Source organism: Schistosoma haematobium, chromosome 1 (assembly GCF_000699445.3).
Source record: "Schistosoma haematobium chromosome 1, whole genome shotgun sequence".
NCBI lineage: Eukaryota > Metazoa > Platyhelminthes > Trematoda > Strigeidida > Schistosomatidae > Schistosoma > Schistosoma haematobium.
The window spans coordinates 10127861-10150239 of record NC_067196.1 but is presented as its reverse complement, the minus strand read 5'-3'; the positions used below and the strand labels follow the sequence as shown (position 1 = coordinate 10150239).

General features: G+C 34.4%; 1 protein-coding gene across 2 annotated transcripts; it reads right to left on the bottom strand.

Annotated features, from left to right (window-relative positions):
• Positions 1 to 16551: 16551 nt before the first annotated feature.
• Positions 16552 to 21988, bottom strand: MS3_00002225 (uncharacterized protein). Of its 2 annotated transcripts, XM_051209797.1 has the most exons (5): positions 21923 to 21988; positions 20610 to 20748; positions 18340 to 18683; positions 17075 to 17470; positions 16552 to 16912 (listed from the first exon to the last, which is right to left on the bottom strand). In XM_051209797.1, exons 2-4 carry the CDS (start codon positions 20709 to 20711, stop codon positions 17386 to 17388), a joined length of 531 nt encoding a protein of 176 aa, XP_051073111.1. In that variant the 5' UTR covers positions 20712 to 20748; positions 21923 to 21988; the 3' UTR covers positions 16552 to 16912; positions 17075 to 17385. The 2 variants fall into 2 exon arrangements, with proteins under 2 accessions (XP_051073111.1, XP_051073112.1); XM_051209798.1 differs by lacking the exon at positions 17075 to 17470 and having other exon boundaries at positions 21923 to 21977.
• Positions 21989 to 22379: the final 391 nt, after the last annotated feature.

Below are 22379 nucleotides of genomic sequence, written 5' to 3'. Positions count from 1 at the left end.
TCCATTTTCTAACTGAGTTGTTTTTTTTAATTAATATGATTAATGAACTACATCGGGAAATCAATATATCTTCCAAAAAGCTGTAAACTGCTTCATAAGGTATGAGAAGTAATTTTGGTAAAGTACATTGTTCCCATGAGTAAAATAATTGCTAATATTTTTGACAGGTTAACCATTGATTATATTTAATTCACGCCTTACGCACAATACTGTTGAAATGATCATAAATATGTCAAGGAGTCAACATCAATTAACAGAAAACATAGTCGAATTATGGACTCACTATTTATAGTAAATTACATTTTAATCAAATTAACTTATCAGTTCAATCATTCATTATCAATGTTCTTTAGTAAAAATCTATGATTATAAGTTATGTGTTTAATGGTCAACATAGATAATCATTTTTAACTAATTAAGCTTGACATGTCTGATATGCTGCTTCATATGAGTGAAATTATGGCTGATATATCTCTGATCAATATGTGTTGGATAGACAGAAAAGACAATTAAATAATTTCAATTGATATCATGAATGGATAAATGTAAAATCACTATCGAAAACCTCGAAGTATTGGATGGCCGTTTCGTTTTAGTATGGGACCCCTCAGAATTTCACATCCACGAACCCGGAGTTAGACCTAAACACCGTTGGGCGCCAACTCAGTAGTTTGGAGGTTAAGCGTTAGTGTGCGAGTTCGAAGGTCCTGGGTTCGAGTCCCGCGTGCAGGATAGTGGATATGCACTGATAAGGAGTCCCATACTAGAACGAAAAGACCATCCAATACTTCCAGGTTTTCAATGGTGATTTCACATTCATCCATTCATGATATCAAGTGAAACCCAACAATCTTCATAACCCTATACTGATAATTTAATAATTATTATCAATAAGTATAGTTTTTGATAAAAGAACAAATCATGTGTCCAAATGATTTCTCCTTTTTATAGATTGGTCAGTGGTTGATAGAATGAAAAAATAGGTTTAATTTGGTTTGAAAAGAAGTTAATGTTCAATTGATCGGGCATTTTCCTTATTGAAAGATGTGATTTTAACTTTTTTTCACAACCATATAACTGATTGATGTTTAAATCCGCAGATACGAAAACTCAATGTAAATTTTATTAGCATTTGCTGCCGGTTATCATTAAGTAACGAATTTGTAGAAAAATAATTAGGAATTATGTGATAGGACTCCTCAGCAGTGCGCATCCACGATCCTCCACCCCGCGAGACTCGAACCCAGGGCCTACCAGTCCCGCGCCAGATACTTAACCAACTAGACCACTGAGCCGGCATCCAATGGTGTTAATGTCTAACTTCAACCAATCCACGAAGTTGCGCCACTGTTCACCATTGTCTTCAGTGAGCTGATATCTCACAACAGACCTGGTTAAGTGTTCGCGCGGTAGACCGATATGTCCTGGGTTCGAATCTCGCGAGACGGGATCGTGGATGCGAACTGCTGAGGTGTCCCACAATAGGACGAAACGGCCATCCAATACTTCCAGGTTTTCCATGGTGGTCTAGCTTCAATTAACTCATGATTTCAATCTGTGAAATTTCTAAAATCTTAACAAACCCCTTTTGATAATTATGTAATAGTTTGATAGAGATAAGCGAAATTCACTGCATACAACATCCTAATTGTGATGTTATTTAGAAAATTTAATCATAGAATAAGTTAGAGATGAAATGTTCAGAGAAATGTCAAATGATGGTTGAGTAGCTCTTTGTTATGATGTCAAGAAATATCGATTAATGATAGAAACTACAACTATGTTAATCAATTATGTAATACAATTTAAACTTATATGAATCAGATTACATCAAATAAAGAGTATACTCAATTCAAAACTGCAGCATAAACTGATAGTCAATCAAGTCGGGTTTAATAATGTTACATTTTTGAGTATTATTTGTAGAAATACTGTCTAAGTTATCAGGGTAAACATAATTCATATTAAACAGAGATGGATGGCTGCTAGCAATGGAAACTAAGACGCGCGTTTTATCTTATTTTGAGACTTGTCATCCGGGTTTGCCTGCATCCCAGAGTTGGTGTTCACTCCTACATTCGAATACAGAACCGTCTGTTATAAACACGATTGCGTTATCTACTTAGCTAATGAGTTCAGATAGCGATTGCCCACCCCATTTGTTTACAATGCTTGTGGCTTAATTGAAATATTGAGGCAATCCTCATAGGATGCAAACATGCCAAAGAGATTAACCAATTCAGTCCTCAACATCAATGGGAAGATCCAAACAACAAATATCTATGAATTATCATTCATGTTAGCCGAATTTTTGTGAGATTAATCACATGATGATGACAATCACATGTTCGTCATAAATTCTCAAATGGGTAATATAATTGAAGATAGTTGTGCTAGTCTCGTCATTGTTTATAAAATTCAGCGTTAATGATGTCTATAGCGCACCAATGGACAAAGTGTGTAGTGATAAAGCTGTGAGGTAAATGGTGGAAATACTTTTGGAACTGGGTAAGGAACTCATATTTTCTCATAGTGAAACAACATCCATATCTTCTAAATAAAAAATTATTACTGTATGATGGATTTGTCGAGACTAGAATTTCCAAAGTTTAAATCACCAATTGATCCTATCTAGACCATCATTATAAACTTGTGAGCACTGGGTAACTGTCTCAATACGAATTGAACTCCACTGGTTGTGGCTTATCAATAGGACTCCAGGAGTTACATCTTGAAGTTAGTGTTGGGTGTGAGACAGTTATCCACCACAGGGAATGGATGAAGATTGTGCAACATTATTAGTTGAAATTAGACCTTAAGACCGCTAGACTTCGGTTCAATGGTCTAGAGGTTAAGGGTTCGAGACCGGAGACCATAGGTCCGATTCCCGGTTGGGGGTTGTGAATGAGCACTACTGAGTTGTTCTACATGAGAACGAGACGGTCAACCAGTGTTTCAAGGATCTCATTGGTGTTTAAAACTTTGAAAAGTAAAATTTGGTGACTGATATCTCAACAAAATTCTCTTTATGTGCCTCGCATTGTTCTGGTGTATGATAAACTTGGGTATATTTGAGGGTGCTTGTATATTTTACTTCATTGCTATTTCGAAATTGCTGATATAGCCTTTACTCAGTATAATGTTTTGTAATACTTACTTTAGTTGATTGTGAGGCGTATCGTTTGCGTTTGAACCAAGGAGACAATGTGAAATTTCTGTTTGTCAATCTTCAAGAAAACACTTTAGTAAAGGTGACTTCGGTAATAAAAATAATTGTGACCAATTTTAGTCATTTTCAACTTCCATTACGAATTACTTTTTGTTTGCTTGTAATAAAGTTGCTTTGAGAAGGATAACTCACCTAATTTTAAACAGTATGGAATCATCAGAATAGATTATTTCACTTATCTTGAAACTGAATGTCAGTAAAAATGATATTCGCTTATTGTATTGATCGAGAAAAAGCAAATGTGACATGATGATATGTTAGTGAAAATAAACAGATTATTTTGTTTAGTTACTTGGGTTCTATGAGATCAGACTGTAAGGCAGGATGGCAGTTACATTAATCTAGTCCGAGTGTTGATTAGGTCGCCTAGACTGTCTATCTAGTACCAATGAACTTTCGCCTTATATTTATTCCAACATAGTAAATGAGCCTTACAGTCGATACAAACTCTGATTTGAAAATGTTTATGGAAGAGTCGATGCAATGAGCGAAGTTTCTTAGTGATGGCAAACGAAATCATGACGAACGAAAGTAGGTGTTGTTTAGTTATCATGAGCATTACCATGTTATTAAAAACTATCTATGTATTCGAACTGGAGCAATATCAGTAATCGCATCATAAAGATGACGGTAATTATGACTTAAAATAAAATAGGATATCGTTTTTTTCATATGAGAGAGATCTTAATTCTTGTAAACCATATAGTGTCATCATCTCTCAAACTGATAATGTAGACTATATTATCCGTCACTACATTCTTTACACTACAGTCTCGTGAACACATTATTATAGACTATTAAAGACTATCGTTAACCATACAAACAAACCAAGCAGAATTAAATAAAAACTCATTCACAACTTCATCAAACGCATTCCGAAGAGGAAACTTGTCAAATACATTTTATATATCTCACATACAGAACACATAGGTGCAAGCAGAACACGTGGTTAATGTTTATTTGGTTAATGTACTTTCGTCTACTCCACTAAAACATCTTATTAATAAATAAAACCAGAAAATGATTAATTACTCAATTGGTTTCTCTTCCTCTCTTCATATGACAAAAGGTTAAATTTGAGAATGTAGGTGTTATTATGTTTGGTATGAAATTGATACAACTCACAACTGACAGCATATAATTGAATATAATTTATATGAGAAGAGAATTAATGAGTTGAAGATGACTTCTGAGAAGGGAAGTGGTTCTCGTCATGTGTGTGCCCTTGATTGTAGTTGAGATGGTTGACACGTGTTTATTGAAGAAACTGAACTACACACCTCACCAACGTCATCATTATCGGTTGCCTCTATCCAACTTTATGATTATAGTCAGTTCATATAAGACGATTTATAGAAATAAATGGGAGATATGTGAGTTAGACTGAGGACAAACTAGAAAAGTACGATATAATGATCATAGTGAAATTGGAATGTGTGATTTATTTGACAATTTATGACAAACTGTTTCCATCCCCTTTCAAACAGACACACACAGACAGACTAACCTGGATGATGGTATGCATGTATGTGTATATCGAAATCTATGTACATGCTCACATGTTCTCATATCATTAAATGAGAATGATTATTGGTGAATATCTACTTGAACAATCTGGTATGAATTGGTGAGATCAAACAGATTGTCGAGATGATCCGAATTAAGTATGTTCATGGTTTACAATAAAAGACATACCCTGATGCTTAAATCTGTGTTGAATAAGTTGATTAATTAATAATTAGTAATTGGTAGTACTATTCGTCACTAACATGTGCATCTGGTTGCTTCATTCGCTTCTCTTCTTCCATTTATCAATAATGATCATAGTGGTGACACGTTTCTAAAAGAAAAGAGGAAGATTAAAGAGCACATTACGCCGAGAAATGGAGAGAAACGTGAGAAGAATGAACAACGAGTCGATAGAACTAGAAAGAAAGGCCCAGGATAGAGTGGGTTGGAGAATGCTGGTCGGCGGCCTATTCTCCATTGGGAGTAACAGGCGTAAGGAATTAAGTTATAAGTAGTATTAAGTAACCTACAAACATTAATGTCAGTGTTATGATTGGACGATGACACTGCGTAATCTAAAATTGTTATATAAATTATATTTTACATCAGATTAGGAAGCATATTAGTGTGGACACTACACATAACATAGTTACTTGTTAACGGATTTTAGTAATAATACCTCCAATTTGACTATGATCAACGAACACAATTATGTGAACTATCTAATTGTAACAAATCACTTCAGCGTATGGCGTGACTACCAGTCTTTTGAGATATTTTGTGATTATCATCATTGTATATGTCATGCAATGTTCTCACCAACCTAGTTCTCTGTTACAGTCATCTTTTGATATCAATATTCACATTTCCATGGAAGAATTTCTTAACAACATTTCATAATTCGCTGTTATGATTCAATCATGATAATTGTCGAAATATTTATGATACTGGGTTACATTACAAATGGGTTTGACAACAATTCATGCAATATGTCCAGATTATTGCAAGATTATGAACAGTTAGGAGAAGAGGTTGGTACAATGGACTATTTCCATCTTCGTTTAAAACAATACCATGAGAAGAGTGTGAAAGTTATTCTGAGATCCGATTTCAATTCAATATCCATCAATCATATGTGGTTTGTAGTAGACAAAATCAAAATGACCGTGTTTGAAGATCATTTCCACAATGAGGTAACAATGAGTAACATCTTTTCATAATATTGTATTTTATGCACATAAAGATATCACATTACGGAAAGCCATTAAATGTACAAATCAAAGATCAAAATTATTTTTCTATATTCGGAATACTAAATGTAAATCTATGTTTGACTGATTTCAGCACTTCAGAAAGCTACATTTATAAGTTTCGATGAATACATTTGCTACCTGTATATATATCTTTGAACTAGAATGTTATCCATCATTAGATGGAAGAATGGATCCATAAAGTTCTTCTTAGGAACAGTGCAGAAGAGACATAAGCACAAAGCACGTCAATGAAACTCTAATTTATAAAATTTGTCAATTCTCCCTTCACTGTTCAATTGTCTCCTCCCTCTAATCCATATTCAGTTCAGATTCTCAACTGTACAGAAACGGAAGTGCGATATTTGTGACAGGAGGTAAATATGAAAATCTTGTTTACATGAATCCAATTCAATATTAGTTTCGACCATTTATACTGATGCACTATTTGAATAGCCTCAAGGGATCAAATGGTAAAGATAATATTATCTACTGAGAAATGAATAAAATTACACTTTTGTAAGCATGCAACATAAGACTCAATAATTTAGTCAGATTTCTGAAAGTTTAGACTTTAAGAGAAGAATACTAAATAACTGAATCATCGAACTGGAAATGAAGATCCAAGTGTAGCTTCTTGTTCATGCTCAGATTGAATGAATTAAAACAAAACCAAGGGTATCAGAGCTTAGACATAACAGTCTTTTTCGCTAAATCCTTCATCAGCCTCTACAGTTATCAATCAGAAATTATCATTTTTTTGTTTTACAACAGACAAAATACTAAAATTGATAGAATGAGGTTGTAGAGATTGTTGAGTTTTTTATTTGAATCATGAATCGATCAATGTTAGACCATTATTGAAAACCTGTAAGCACTGGACGGCCTCTTCGTTCTAGTATGGGATTCTTCAGCAGTGCGCATCCACGACACTACACGTCATCATCAAACCAACTTTACTCATTCATATTTTGATTTTGCATACAATTTACGATTAGTTAATAAACATCATATAAATTAGAAGATACACAAGGGTGACTGTAAAATGTATATGAAGTTCACAAAGAACAGTACAAAAAAGCTAACAGTCCTACTGGACGAAAGTTCACACCCGCCATACTGAACGGAGTTCACACTTAATCGATACAAGACATATTGACTTGAAATTATGTTACAATGACAAATATAACCTCGATATCGTACTGACTAGAATATCATTCTGAGAATAAAATCAATGTTAAAATGTCATGACATGTTTCACCGGGTTGAGCAAACATGGATTCATCTTATCCTGATTGATCAACAAAATGTTCAATTATGAAGGTTCACATGAAGAATCCATTTCCTCAATATTTAATAAATTTTACTATAATGCATATACATATAAACACATTTCAGAGTAGATTGTTAATCAGTTAAAATTATTTGGAGTTCTAGTGGGAAGCCGTTACCAGTGGAGTTCAACCAGGTCTGTTGTGAGATATCAGCTCACTGAAGACAATGGTGTACGGTGGCGCAACTTCGTGGATTGGTTGAAGTTAGACATTAACACCCTTGGATCCCGGCTCAGTGGTCTAATGATTAATAGTTTGTATAAACTCTCAGTTCTTCTCATAATAAGCGCCATTTATTATTCATATTGATTCTCATACACTTGATGCTTAGTAAACATTGAATGTTATTTACATTAGACGAAATGAAGACGATAGGAAAGTGGAGGGAAGGATAGATAATGAAATTCTAATATACAATGAGGTAAATGATAAACAAATCATCAAAATATTCATTTTATTCCCACTACCCATAATTTATAGACAGTGTTCAATATGTTTGACCAACTTGGTTGTTTACCATTTATATCAATCTGAACTTTTGTATGTATTAGTCTGTTCCGCGTACGTCTCATTCTTCACAATATTATAATTAATAAAGTGTGATTGTTCAATGTGAATGAAGCTAGAAAAATTGCAAGTCGATTTCAAGTTGCCGAATCGTTTACATTATTATTATATTTCAATCATCAAACCATACATTTTTGGTAGAAAATATTGGACAAAAGTCAAATCCATTACAAATATTAACCAGAATATCAAGCATAAATGAACAGAGAGAAAGAGAGAATTTGACTTGAAGAAGTGAAATAATTTGGCGACAATTTGTGACATTTCTATTGAATCTTAATGAACAAGTGAATTTTTGTTTAATAATAATGTTTGTGTTTGGAGAGTGAAGAGAAAGAGAATGTGGGATGTAGTGTGCAGTGTGTAGTGTGATAGAAATGATTTGTTTTCGTCGTTATTCATCTTCATATTAACTTGATGCTTATATTAATGAGAGGAAGTGAGTGAGGGAGAGAGAGAGAGGGAGTGGTGGGTGATGAAGAACGAAATTCTTGTAGAAATAAATAGTGATGGTGCTGTCTCCAAGTTTTGAAGATTTCATTTGAATACTCTCCTCCCACTTATTTCTTCTACTTGTTGCTAAACAGCAAATCTCCTTTAATCTTGTGGTTGACACAATCATCAGCAGACACAAACACACGTACACATTGAAGTGCACACCTGTATCATTTATTGTGAATACTTGTGTATTGGTATGTAAATACACTCATCGACAAACTGTATTTGTTTACACTATCCACTTCTATATTGAAATGTAAACGTTATTGAAGATGACTATGTTGGTGATGATGAAGTTAATGATGGTGATGATGATGATGATGATGATGTTGACTTTAGTTTACTTCTGTTTATTACTACTAAATTGGTTATGTGGCATTTAGTTGACTGGACATTTTGATACTTTGTCATAACTGTTGTGTATAAGTAGTGGTTTCATGTGTAGTGGAGAGGTGGGGAGTGAGGGTTTGTTTACACGAACTGGAATGTTTGTATGAATGTACATGTAGATTGGAGTGTCTAATTTATGTGTCTCATTCCAATATTCATGGTATGAAAAGAGAATATCATTGATTGGAAGTTCGTTTCTTCGAATATATAGGAAGAATCACAGTTGACGCCTCCAATATAACGGTCATTTTAACAGTTGAATTTGTCAGAGAATGTTATTCGTAATGCTGAGTAAGAATGAGAGTAGGATGGTAAGCGAATGCACACATATTGTCAAGTTGTCTATTATTAATATATTGGTTGAGAGTAATTCAGTGGAGAAATTTCCCATTGTAGAGAGAAAAATGTTGAGTGACATTTGTTGACTCTTGCAATCGTTCACCACAAAACGAGATCATACCTGCAGAGTATTTTACATCCATTTTATTTCGTACTCAAAACTGTCTGATCAGTTTAACCATGTTGATTACTTGGTGGAATACAAGTTGAGGTTATTCGCCACAGTTCAACTGATATTTAGAACATTGAGTATGGTTGACTAGTGATCAGTAGTGTAAAGTGTTGTGAATGCTGAATGAGCACTCCATGGGATACAGTTAAATGTGTGCATACGAATAAGATTTTGTGTGGAAATATGACAGTTGTGTCGAATGTGATAACAGTTGAGTGACTCAACATGAAATGTCGTAGTTATAAGTGTAAATTAGAAGGGGATAATTGAATGCAAATGGTATGTTGTATGGAGATGACATATATTCGCTGTCCACTATTTTCAATACAACTTAATAACTAGTTAGAGTATCCATGTGATAACAACCGAATGAGTGTTCCATTGTATTTGACACTAATGAGCTTGAGACTATGATTAACACGGTTTATTATATACTTCTCCGTTGGTGCTTCATCATGTGAATGTATTCTGTAACCTACCTAAGAATACTTGTTTCTTCAGTACATTCATACCACTAATTGTTCTGTGTGTTCAAGGTTGATATCGAAAACAAATAATCGAACATAAAATATTTTAGACCCGTTTTACATCAATTCGGTTAACTTGAACGACTGTTACTGAATGTAATCACGATTTCCATTTTCATAATAATTGTCCCATTTGACAGAAGTCTGTTGTAATGGTAAGTGGTTGGATTCAGTCGGTTGGAAGTTCTATATCTAGTTTGGTTGTTAGTTGATACCCATTGATGGAACCAATACTTCTCATGGGATTCAAACCTAACCTATTCACTATGACATTCAGAGACTTTGTCATTAAACCATTCAAGTACTATGAGAACTGGGAATACTTTCATCACATGCATTTCTGTGTTAGAGATCACAACAGATTACAGTACTATTTGTTGTTGCAAAAAATGCCTGCATCCAACGTGAATTTTTAATCACATTCGTAATATTTATGTTGGTTAATCTATTAGCGAAGTTGAATGACCACATCTGAACCAAAAACGTGTGAATGCTGCCCAAATATCAAGAAACCACTCAAGTAGTTGTTTATGCTAATCATGAAATTCAAGTTTACTTAATATGTCCCCAATAATACTGATTGTTTGTTTGTACGTAATATTTTGAGAAATACTCTTATATACTGTTATTCATTGACAATAAGGAAGACCTTTTTATTTCAGCAGACATTGTAGTGACAATGTGAGCAGTTCCTGATTGGTATATAGACATCATTTTCTGTGTAAATATTGACCACGTTTATCCCACTGATGAACTCAACCTAGTTACAACTTGATAATGATTATCAAGTGAGCATTCCACCAATGTCTTGTTTGTCATTAGAACATGTACTAGAGATACTGTTGTTGGTAGGCGTGTTGATTCGTATTTGTAGAGAATGCCAGTTGTGTTATTTCATATTGCCATTAAGTCACCATCATTACGACTGAATTGATGAAAAGTCGACACATAAACTGTTATACATTCTGCATCGAGATCGCTACTGATTTTGTTTAAAGATTTTGAGAGCTTGCCACAGATTGATGTGAATAGAATTTGTTTTTCGTCAGTGCTGTACTATCATCCACATCCTGGTTTGTTTATTACTCAGCTAATAATGACAATATATATTAGGCTGGCTAATTGTACAGACTGCTTTCAGTGTACATCTATGTGTGTTTGTTTGTGTTTGTAAGTAAAGTAGATATAATACTTAGTAGCGTATTGGCACTTGGTTGCTGACCTGAACGAAATACACTCATAAATCTGCACCACAAATCGTGTGATTTCATGGATCTACATTTTTTGACTGTTGCATTTTACTTGTCTCCAATGTCGTCTGTTTATTTATTTCTACCCTCTCTCTCTCTCACGCACGCACACCCATACACATTATCATAGCACATTTCTAATACACTATCACTATTTATCCCATATACTACCCCACTTGTTCAAGTCCACCACTGCAAATACCACTGATACTACTATTAAAACTTCCTTGTAGTGTACTCCAAAGCATAGTTACAATTAATTACTTACCAATCTATTTCAGTCAACATTATATTAATCTGTCAAATTGTACTGCTTCCACATAATAATAATGATACGAGATTAGTAATTAGAATTGTCGTCTTCTTTTTCATTAAAGCTATTAACATATTCATATGTAATTTATGAACAAGGCCATTAATAATATTAACGATAATCATATTATCCAGCAAACTCCATAGTGTTTGCGTTTTCTTGATGACTTATGTTGTGAAAATTGATGGAACTATGATACATGCACATATGCATAGTTTACATGCACACTGATGTATACAAGCACATATATGGAGTATTTGTGAATTCCATAAGAATTTTCGGAAGAATTTCTCGTTGTAAACTGATTCCACTTTATGTTGTATACACACACAATGATGCATGACTAACAAGCATAGAATGATATACAATGTACTAAGAACTGTGGTAACATTCATTATAATTAAGTTTTCCTCTTTACTACTACTGCTACTACTACGATTAGTGATAATAATAATGTGATTAGCAGCAGTAATTAAGTACACTCACTGTTGTTTACATTCATCTATAATACATAAATGACATTTATTCAGTTCACAGCGTGAAAACGATCGACAGAGGAGAGAAGGATATGGTGACATCTGTGTGCGTGCGTGTGTATGTAGGTGAGTGAATGTGATTGTGTTTATGTATGTGAAACTTGTAAAAGAGTGTAACATTGTGTAAATCATTACAAACAAGCATAATTTACTTGTTATCACTGAACTATAAAACAGGTTAATAATATCAAATGTGAAATGGTGTTGTGTACTAAAGTGAATAATAATGTTTGAAATTGGTCAGTGATATAGTACATAATCACACTATGTTACATACACATGGTATGAAATGTGATTAACTTTAGTACACTAACTAATAACATGAGAGTTTCTGTTCCCTGTATCCTACTTTCAGACGTTGGTATTTTCTCATAGTAACAGTAGAAACGTGTATAATTTTTGCTATATATCATATAAAGTAATTGAACTATAAAGGAAATTTTTTCTGATCAATTATTTAATATCATTTTGATTTAAATAAGTACGGAATTTTATTGTATTATCAAATTCACGCTAACACTAAGATTTTTCTGAATGAAGTACGAGAAACAGAACATACTCGAGATATCTATGTGTTATAATTCTCTCTTATTACAACCCAGCTATTCCTATTGCTTAGCATTCTTGGACACCAATTCGCTCGACAAGTCCTCAAATCAGAACACGATTGAAATGGAAGAGATTATATTCCAAATAACAAGATTAGATGGAAGAAAGAAGCACAATAGGAGAAAACGTTAGTATATTTATAGTTTTTACATGAGAGGATTCTAGAGTGTTCTCCAGGCATCGACTAGCGCTGACTGGATAAAAAAATTAGCCAGTCAGCGCTAGCCAAAGCAATCATGCTTTGAGTATGCTTTAATCCAATCTATGTCCGTTAACACTATGATAATGAAATCTTTGGCCTATCAATCTGCCTACCGATTAAAGATCTAGATAGAGAGTCTATGTACTTGACTTTAATACACATTTGTTTTAAGGGTAACTGATACTTCCCGGTTCTTCGGAACGAATTAACTGGACAATGGTTCAAATATGTAAACTAGCGGTTAAAAGTTGAATGATCTAAAAACCAATCCTCCGTTATGTTTTTAAATTAAGAGACTGTGATGTTTGAATAAACTGACGATTCCTTCGTACTTGTTGAATGTTTGATTTCGAATTCCAAATAAAGTACATTCGTTAGCGCTTATATAGTACTTCTTGATCCAATTGCGTTATTTCTGGGATTATTTGTTCGTACTATAATTCAAATACTCTTAAATATCACATAGATGCATATTATCTATTAGATAATTGTTAAACTCATACTTTCGCCACAAACCTCGCCAAGTTTTCTTATTAAATGCGGAAATTCAACCAAAAATTTATCAGAAAAACACGAGACTTGACACAAAACGGTATCAATTCAAGTTATTACACTTTGCGAGATCAAATCTAGAAAAAAACGTTGGTGATGAAAGTTGACAATTATCAAGTTATCGTAATTATATCAATAAGAATTGTTATATCCAGATGAGAATAAACGAATGATAACTGTTAGGAATCACTTATGAACTAATATTTGTTATAACTTGTGGCCTGAGTACCCTGTTAATGGATAACGTAATAATACCGCCAATCAGAGAGCAATGAATTATCAATCGGACCAAGGACGCGTAAGCACGTACGAGCAGCCTAGAGTCCTGCTTTCCGCCTAGCCCAAGGACGGTTTTGTGCTGTAGATATACGTTTTGATTTGTGTTTGTTGTTATCGCTCGTTTCTGGCTGTTTGGGGAATATACTTCTTCTATTCCAAGCTTGGACTTCTTCCTCTAGTTAGCGGGGCTGGGATGCATTAAATAGCTAGCTTATTGGTTTTCGATCACCGAGTCTGTGTTCCGTTCGCAGTCCAAGTGAAACTCGTATCCGCTTCAAACCTAGCAATATTATACGTATACTCTTATTGTATGACTATTAAGTGACTATATTATATGTATATGCATATTCCTTTCATTATAAGCTTTTATTTGACCTACTGACTATTATCATACGATTTACTATTCTTGAGATATTCCCAGTTTATTAGTAACAGGTCCCACAATCACAGCCACTTTTGGCCTGATCTTGTACAAATGCTAATTTCTATTTTATGGTCTGATTTGTTTGTGTATAAACCACGTATGTTTGAAATATGATTTTTATCGCAAAGGCTGAGATTGGCTTTCTAGACTTAGCAGGCAGGGCTAGGTGGAAAAAGACCAATCACAACTCTAGGCTGCCCGTACTGGTGTATATATCATTGGCTTGGTCCTATAAGTCAGCGTATCTAAATTAACAATCATATTTCGTGATAAACGTATAAGCTAAACACATGACAATAATAATATTAGAGAAATAGTACAAAGTTACTTTAACTAACAGAGTCAATCTTCTTAGTATATTTTTACTAGCAGCACTTATTTCACTATTATACTGAGTTAGATTATTGAACAAAATTACGATGATATGGAATTGATTCATTTGTACTGGTTATTTGAATCTTCCTGTTGATGTTTATGATTGCAATTGGCCAGTCTTTTTGACATAAATGAGAATGGCACTGGGTTCAAGTCCCGGAGCGTACATCAAGTATTGGTTGCAAGTATATCCGGCTGACAAGCATGAAATAGGACGAAACGGACATCATGGGTCGCACTACTAGCCACCATCTATCTCTGCTTCAGCAATTCAATGTTCACCTCTTTGATCAATAAAGCTATAAGCTTTAGAGCGTTTCCATATACACATTATCATAATCAATGTTGGTCATAAGAAAAACTAGATTCTGGGTACTCTCGTATATGGCTTACAACCACTTAGTGCAAAACTCTGTATTCTTTCTACGGCCTCTTTTCATAGTTTGCATCATGGGCTAAATGTAGTTAGACGACTATTGAAAACCAGGAGCTACAGGATAGCTATTTTGTTCTAAAGTAGAACTCCTTATCGATGTGCACTGATGACTTAACCATAAGAGATAGAATCTAGTGCTTCCTGATTTTCAATGGTGATCTAATTAAGATCTATTTGTGATGCAAACTATTGATAACTTAACAGTCTCTGCTTGTAATTTACATCACAAGACAATTTTAGTTAATCAACTATTGGAAACCAGTAAGTAATGTACACCTGTTTTGTCCTAGTGTGAAACATCACAACAAAGTAATAACTTGACACTTTCTGTTTAGAAATAGAATAATTTACAACTTAAACAAGAAGCAGTGAAATATTTTCAACAAAACATATGTTACCTAAGACAAATTTATCACTGTTGACTAAGAAACGAAGGTGTTTTGGAACCGTTTCATTATAATAATTATTTTCCATATACATATATAGCAGTTACATTTTGGTGATGTTTCTCCCCATTGTTAATTAGTATTATGTATCCTTTTCATGTAACACTATGATTATGAAACTGAATATTAATTTCAATACCAAGTTCTATGTTTCATGTATCTAAATTTAATGAGATTTTTTTTTATCTATTTGTTGTTTTCCTTGAATTTCAATACATTTTATTCAGTGCTAAAATTAAAAAAATATTATGTTTTAGTCTTTGTTACCATGCGAATGGATGTTTTGTTTCGACCAAATAAGTACATATGTGTAATATTTTGATGATGTGATTACAGTGAGATTGAATCCAGTATGCTCGATGAGTTATCAATAATGAGGTTTAGGAACTGAACTAAAATTAATTTCGAAAGGTTAGATTTAAAACATTTTGAATTTCTAAACATTCGGTGTGCTTATTCAGTCGAATACGACTTGATGAGGAAAAGCCTGTCTTAAATTTTTAAGACGCAAATTTAGCTACTTACGAGTAGCATAAACGTATTTAAAAACTAAGAAAAATATGTTTGGTCAAAAAGTATTTTTGTTACTCTGATCCATAATGCTGATAATTAGATAATGCAATATATCAAACTGCAACGTACCACAACATATACACAAATAATTTGGAGTAAACTACGTACGGTAATGACTTAATAATTTATGGATTAGGCTATAGATTTGGTGTAGAATTGTAAACAAACTTTTTTTTAACTTATTTTAACAGGAAGTTTAGATATAAAAAGTGCTCTCCAGATTGCCCCCAAATGCCCTGGTATGGTCGAGAGTGGGGTGGGCCCGCCCTTCCTCTCGAAATACTCTCACACGGCCACGCGTATACAGCCTCTGCCAGGGAAGTCCTACTCATTGCCTTCTCGATGCGAGGGTGTTGTTTACGAAAATGAGAGGACGAAAAGCGAATCTTTGGCGCTTTAACCGGACCCCAAACCAATGGTGCACATGGGCTCCAGTATCCTGCGGGAACAAATGGCGTATGGACCAATTGTTGGTCACCGGCTACCATGGGACTGCATCTCCTCACGATGCTCCATTGCCTTGTGGACCAGACCTTTAGGTCGAAGGCTCGGGGTGTGGCCCCCCCCTAAGAAAACCACCTGCTTCGGTATGGGCACTCGAGCAGTATCCCAGCCCTCACATGAACCGAGTGATATATGTGGCACATATGTATTCGGTGCCTCATAGTACCAATGTTTATGTGTTTAAATAAATATTTGGTGCCTCCTCTCCAGATTACCTTCAAAAATCGAACACACAAATTTCAACAAAACAAGTTTACTTGCAAATGGGGTAACAAGGTTAGGGAAAAATAAAATAGCACAAATTTACAAAATACATAGTTTTTCTGTACAAATGCATTTTATGAGATAACATTAAGAGAGTTTCGATAAGACATGCATATGACAAGAGCAAGAACAATCAGATTTATTAGGAAACAACTCAGAGGGATACTTTGGAGTGGCGAAACCGCATGTATGTCTTTGACAAGAGCAAGCAGTGGAACAACCACTTGTGGAAGACGTTCGACGTTCGTTGCGAGAATCTTTAACATCTGCTGATATAATATGGTTAGAGTGAGTTGTTATATAACCGGTTCGACTAAGATCATTATTATTGCACCTGACAAACAAAAAAATACTTCGTTTTTTAAAGAATAATAGTTATTTAAATAACAATTAAAAAATTATATTTTTTAAAAATACTTGTAGAAGTTGTTACAAAAGAAAACGATGTTGAACGATATAATGAATAAAATTGCGAGTCAACTGATATTTTATTTACCTAACAATAACCAAATGAATTATTTAATATAGTAGCCGGTCCAGATGACGATTCGGTAAAAACTAGACCAAAGAGCCTTCGCCCAGAATACAACAAACAGCTTGGATGCAACTAGACGATTCGGACTTCGCATATGAACCAGCTCTTCTATCCCATATGCACCAACAAATTCAGGTTAATACAACCAATGTAGCACCAGACTCTGAAGAAGTACTCAACATACACAAGGGAAAATCCAAAATCCTCAAATACAACACGGAACACCAAGCCAATCACATTGGATGGAGAAGCTCTGGAACAGGTGGAAACTTTCACATATCTGGGCAACATTGATGAACAAGGAGGATCTGACTCAAATATGAAGGCACAAATTGGAAAAGGACGGCATTCCTACAACTGAAAAGTATATAGGAATCAAAGCAACTGTAAACCAATATCTTAACTCGGAGTTCTGAACACAAAAGGAAAAGAGGAGGACTAAAGAACATATTACTCCAGGAATCGGAGGCAGACATCAAAACAACGAATAGTAACTGGAAAGGATTGCCCAGGACAAAGTTCGATTGAGAAAACTGATGGGCGGCATATGCTCCTTTACGAGGGGTAACAGGCGTAAACAAGTAAGTAAAGAGATTTCAGTAGGTTTGTGCACTTTCTACGATAGATACAAGGTGTCAGTGACTGGAGTCAGACATAACCTTCATGTCAAGAAACAGTACTGCAATCAGGAGTCGGTAAGTATTTCTATGTTCTAGAACCTGTTAAGGAGTGAATGGTTGATTTATCATATGTGGATAGGCTTGAAACCAATTTGCTTTTTCAGACTCATTGTTCACTAGGTCCACTTCTGTGCAGTATGATCATAACACTAAGTAGCATTCTACATTTTTATAGTTGGAATTCTGTGAAACAAACCAGTAGAAAACTATTGTAAATCAGTCTACTGCAAATGGATATAAATATTCCCTATAAATTAGTATGAAAAAAAATCATTTCAGATGGACACAATTGCTGAAGTATTACTATCAGTGATATAAGAGGTTTTAAATTTAAAGGTTCATTTAATTGATTTTTTATCAAAGAAAGTAAGACGGTTATCATGTAAAAATTGATTGACTGCATAATCGATGTTTTTAAAATATTCAATTACATTGGAACATACAACTACCAAAAATAATAATCCAATAGTTGTTCGATCATTAACTAGTTTTCTTTAAAAACTAATCACTGCATATTGAGCAATGCTATTTTAAAAATAAACTTACTTAGGAGTGGAACAATACTTATTCTGATATAGTTTACAACTGCATGAGCATGATAAGCTCGGATGTGGGGGACACACTATTGTAAAATGATTGTTGATATCTTCCTCATAACGATGCGCTATCGATGAGCCACATGATCGATGTCCAGATGAAGTAAAACCGGATGATGCATACTTTGAGACAAAGTCTTTGTTTAACCTCAAATTATTTGGTGGATCACATATATCGGAAGATACTGGAAATGTTTGTACAGTTTGTGTAGCTTTACAAAATGTCGTTGATGGAGATCTTTTTTCTTTGCTATTTACGTCGGAAATCTCAGGTGAACTTCCAACTTCATGAAACTAAAGTGCAAATAAAAGTGAAAGATAAGAGAGACTGTTTCAATGAATGCATAGGTACTGGTAGTGTGGATCTGTTGCCTAGAGAAAGACTTCTCGACCTTGAGTACGAGGATATTGTCTTACTGTGAGATAATGCCCAAGCCATGCAATCCGCACATAATCAGTTCGTAATCAATGTCCGTAGGTACGGTATGTGCTTTGCATCTTCGAAGTGCAAATTAATTTTACAAGACTGGCAGGATCTTGAGCCCGCGCTCACCCTGGGTAGTGAGCAGATAGAAGTAGTTGAGAAGTCCGTGTATCTAGGTAGCTGCATAAGTGCTGGTGGTGGCATGAGTGATGAGAGCAACCCACCTATAATGAAAGCCAGAGCGGCTAATGCCAATCTGGGCCATCGTTGGCGCCTTCGTGATGTTAGTATGGTCATAAAAGGTCAGATCTACAACGCGTCGGTGAGAGCAGTTTTGCTCTATGCTTGTGAAACCTGGCTTCTCCGAGTTGAGGATGTTAGACGACTCTCTGCGTTTGATCATCGTTGTCTCCGAAGGATTGCTGACATCCAGTGGCAACACCATGTTAGTAAATCAGAAGTTCCGCATCGTGTGTTCGGGCACAACGAAAGTAATTCAATTGGCGACGGTGCAGTGGCTTGAGACGCTATCAGAAATGGCCCAGAATAGAAGCCAGCGGTGATCCTGCTGTAACTTTCGTTTACTTTTTTTTGTAAAAAATAGACGTAACTTCTTTATCTGCAAGAAATCTTTCTGGTTGTACCTTTGCTAACCGAAACGCCTCTCCCATTATTATTTTACTACCATACACTAATTTATGTTCGTTATTGTTCTCCTTTTTCTTATACGCCTTTTACGTTCCCTATCTCACATTCTCACTGTTATGGTGTGGCGTATTTGGTGCCCCTTTGTGCCAATATTTATGTGTTCAAATAAATAAATAAAATAGCAAAACTTTTCTTTGGCGAGCATAATTTAGTACTGAAATGCAGTGGATAAAAGTACACAATATCAGCTACTTGCATAAATTTGTATACGATCAACATGTCATATTTTATGAAACAAAAACGAGATCTGTATTCTAGCATTATAAAACAAACTTGAAAAACTGTTCAGGAATTTTTGGTTCACCGTACTAGAAGTTCACGCAAGCTTTTATGTTGTTTATCAAATGATAATTGAAACTTTGTAGTCCAGTTATAATTTTATCAACTGATTCGTGCTAAGTCAAAATTAGAAACTTATTAAAGTGAAATATCCACCCTACGGATATAAAATGGGAAGAAACATGTTCTACATCTTATTGTTTACACAACCATCATAGTGTGTAACAAGTTACATCAAGACAGAAATTTGACAAGAAAACCGATCGGATTTCCTTGATATAAACAGAAAATAGTTGATCACATGTTGACTTTAGTGACATAAATGAAAGTTAATTCAGGTTAAACAATATCTTAAATGTGTTCTATAAAGACTCCATTCACAGAAAATACTACAAAATGAGGTCACTGATCTACAAATCTTGTAAAGTAAGATACATTAACAATCACCTACGAACTAAGAACTTTTGATTTTCGACAAATTTACAAGTGAGATCAGAAAGATTTTAACTAAGGAGCTAACGTATCTAGAAATTGATATACTAAGCACATGAAATCACACCATGAACTATGATATTCAAAGTCATTCAGAAATATAGTAAATATTTACTAAAATAAGAATTTATTTACTAGTAAACAAGGTGTCATTTCTCAAGAGTTCAGTTCCATACGAGTAAGTTTAAAGGGAATCAAGTGTTGTTCCGAATTTCTTATATCTTATACGAGTCAATCTAAAGCCACAGATACCATAATTTATAAAAACACTTATGAGAGCTGCGAAAAGAAGAGGGACTAAAACTGTTAAAACTTACAGAATTATCATATATCCTGCGTTCAAATCGAATAGCAGTGAGTAATTTGGTAATCATACTATCTATACCGAGAAGCAAATCTCTTCGTGTATCACTGGACATCGCTATCAAACTTCTGTACACTCCATAAACAAACAATCTAAAATAGGGATAATTCACGACTCAGTATTTAAATAACACTTATGAAAGCCTTATATCAAAGATATATAGTGAGAGGTAATTTAAGACAAAACAATAAAACTAACCACAAATTTTCAGTTAAGCAAAATAACTCAGCAATTAAAGAGGTTTATACATGGAGCTGTGATTTATAACGATTGTATGGAAACTAATGAAATTACCTAGCTGCCCAGACAATGGTATATATGTTGTTTCGGGTCTCCAACCACGGATAATTAGACTGGGTTTAAAATAAGAAATAAAAACAATTATATGGATATGTTCAGCGTGATGTGGCCGAATGATATAAGCTTGTTTTGTAGGCTAATAACCATTGTTCCATGAGGCATTATATAAGATGAATCTGCTCGCTGATTGATAGGTTATTCAATCATTATTTAGAAACAGTACAAAGTATATACGACTGGAAACAATTACGGATGGACAAGCCCCAACTTATTGATTAAGCTCAAGTAAATGAGGAACGGCAAACTAGTTTCAAAGACTTTTACCAAACAGGTATCTGGTCATACTGAGAACTACCATTGGGTGGATTAGACAATAAAATCAAGCAGACTCATCATATGAATACAATACACTTATAATTCGAGATCTATAACACGTATGCAGCTATCCTAACAGGATTGATATACCGCTTCAGCTTATCTCACTCAATTATATACTGGAAGCGGAGATTGGAGAGCTAACAAATACATAAGTGTTTGATACTAACAGAACATCTGGTTATTTGGAATATTCTCGAACTGGCACTCATGACATCAAAACTACCAAGGAAACAACCCCAACGCAAGAAATATCTTTCAGTTAAGTACTAAAATAGGTCATGTGAACCACGAGTGAATATGTACACATTTACATGACAAATGTGAGATTTGCAAATATACAATAAGATAGACCTAACACGACGAAAAAAGAACTTTGGACAAAAAGGTCTGTAACATTTTTCACGACGTTAACGATATTACTCATGTGGTATAAAAACATCGAGGAATTTCTTTAGGGTAATCCTTGAGCAACTATATTTCACCATCTTCATACTCGGGTAAATAAAACGAAAGCATATCTAGTAGAGGGTTAGCTTCTAAGATACTAATTCGACATAGAGATAGTAAAATATGCATAACAAAACAGACCCCACTAAACACACTATTATAACAATCCATACAAACACAAAGCCCGCCAGTGTTTAGTTAACCCGCTTCCATTAGGTTTTTTCAATTGCCAGCTGGAATAACACATGTGAAAAACCGATATCTTTATAGTAAACTGCTATTATTATGGGAAATTTTCTTTCTGTCTTTACAAGCAATATCTTCACATATCGGTGGTGAGTAAATATTATAAAAGCTCCTGAATATCCTCTGAAATACTTGTGCAGGATACGTCCTAGTAATAAATTTAATAGTAAAACTCAAAATTTAAACTTCTGGTTACTCAGAGGTAGTGACTATAAGTGCTTCCTTTTGAGAGCAGTAACGTGTAGGGATTTTATACTGTCGGACATGGTCGATTCAACATTTCAAATTCCTTGATATTTCATCCTGGAAACTAAATATAGTATCCCGCGTTAATCTATTTGTGTTTTTTACC

What these genes read in the sequence shown, in the direction of transcription:
- MS3_00002225 (XM_051209798.1), bottom strand. Translation starts at nt 20,711, where the DNA reads ATGTCCAGTGATACACGAAGAGATTTGCTTCTCGGTATAGATAGTATG. An exon ending in GCAGGATATATGATAATTCT is followed by an intron (nt 18,684 to 20,609) that starts GTAAGTTTTAAC and finishes TTTGCACTTTAG; the next exon opens with TTTCATGAAGTTGGAAGTTC. An exon ending in AAGTATTGTTCCACTCCTAA is followed by an intron (nt 16,913 to 18,339) that starts GTAAGTTTATTT and finishes TTTGTTTGTCAG; the next exon opens with GTGCAATAATAATGATCTTA.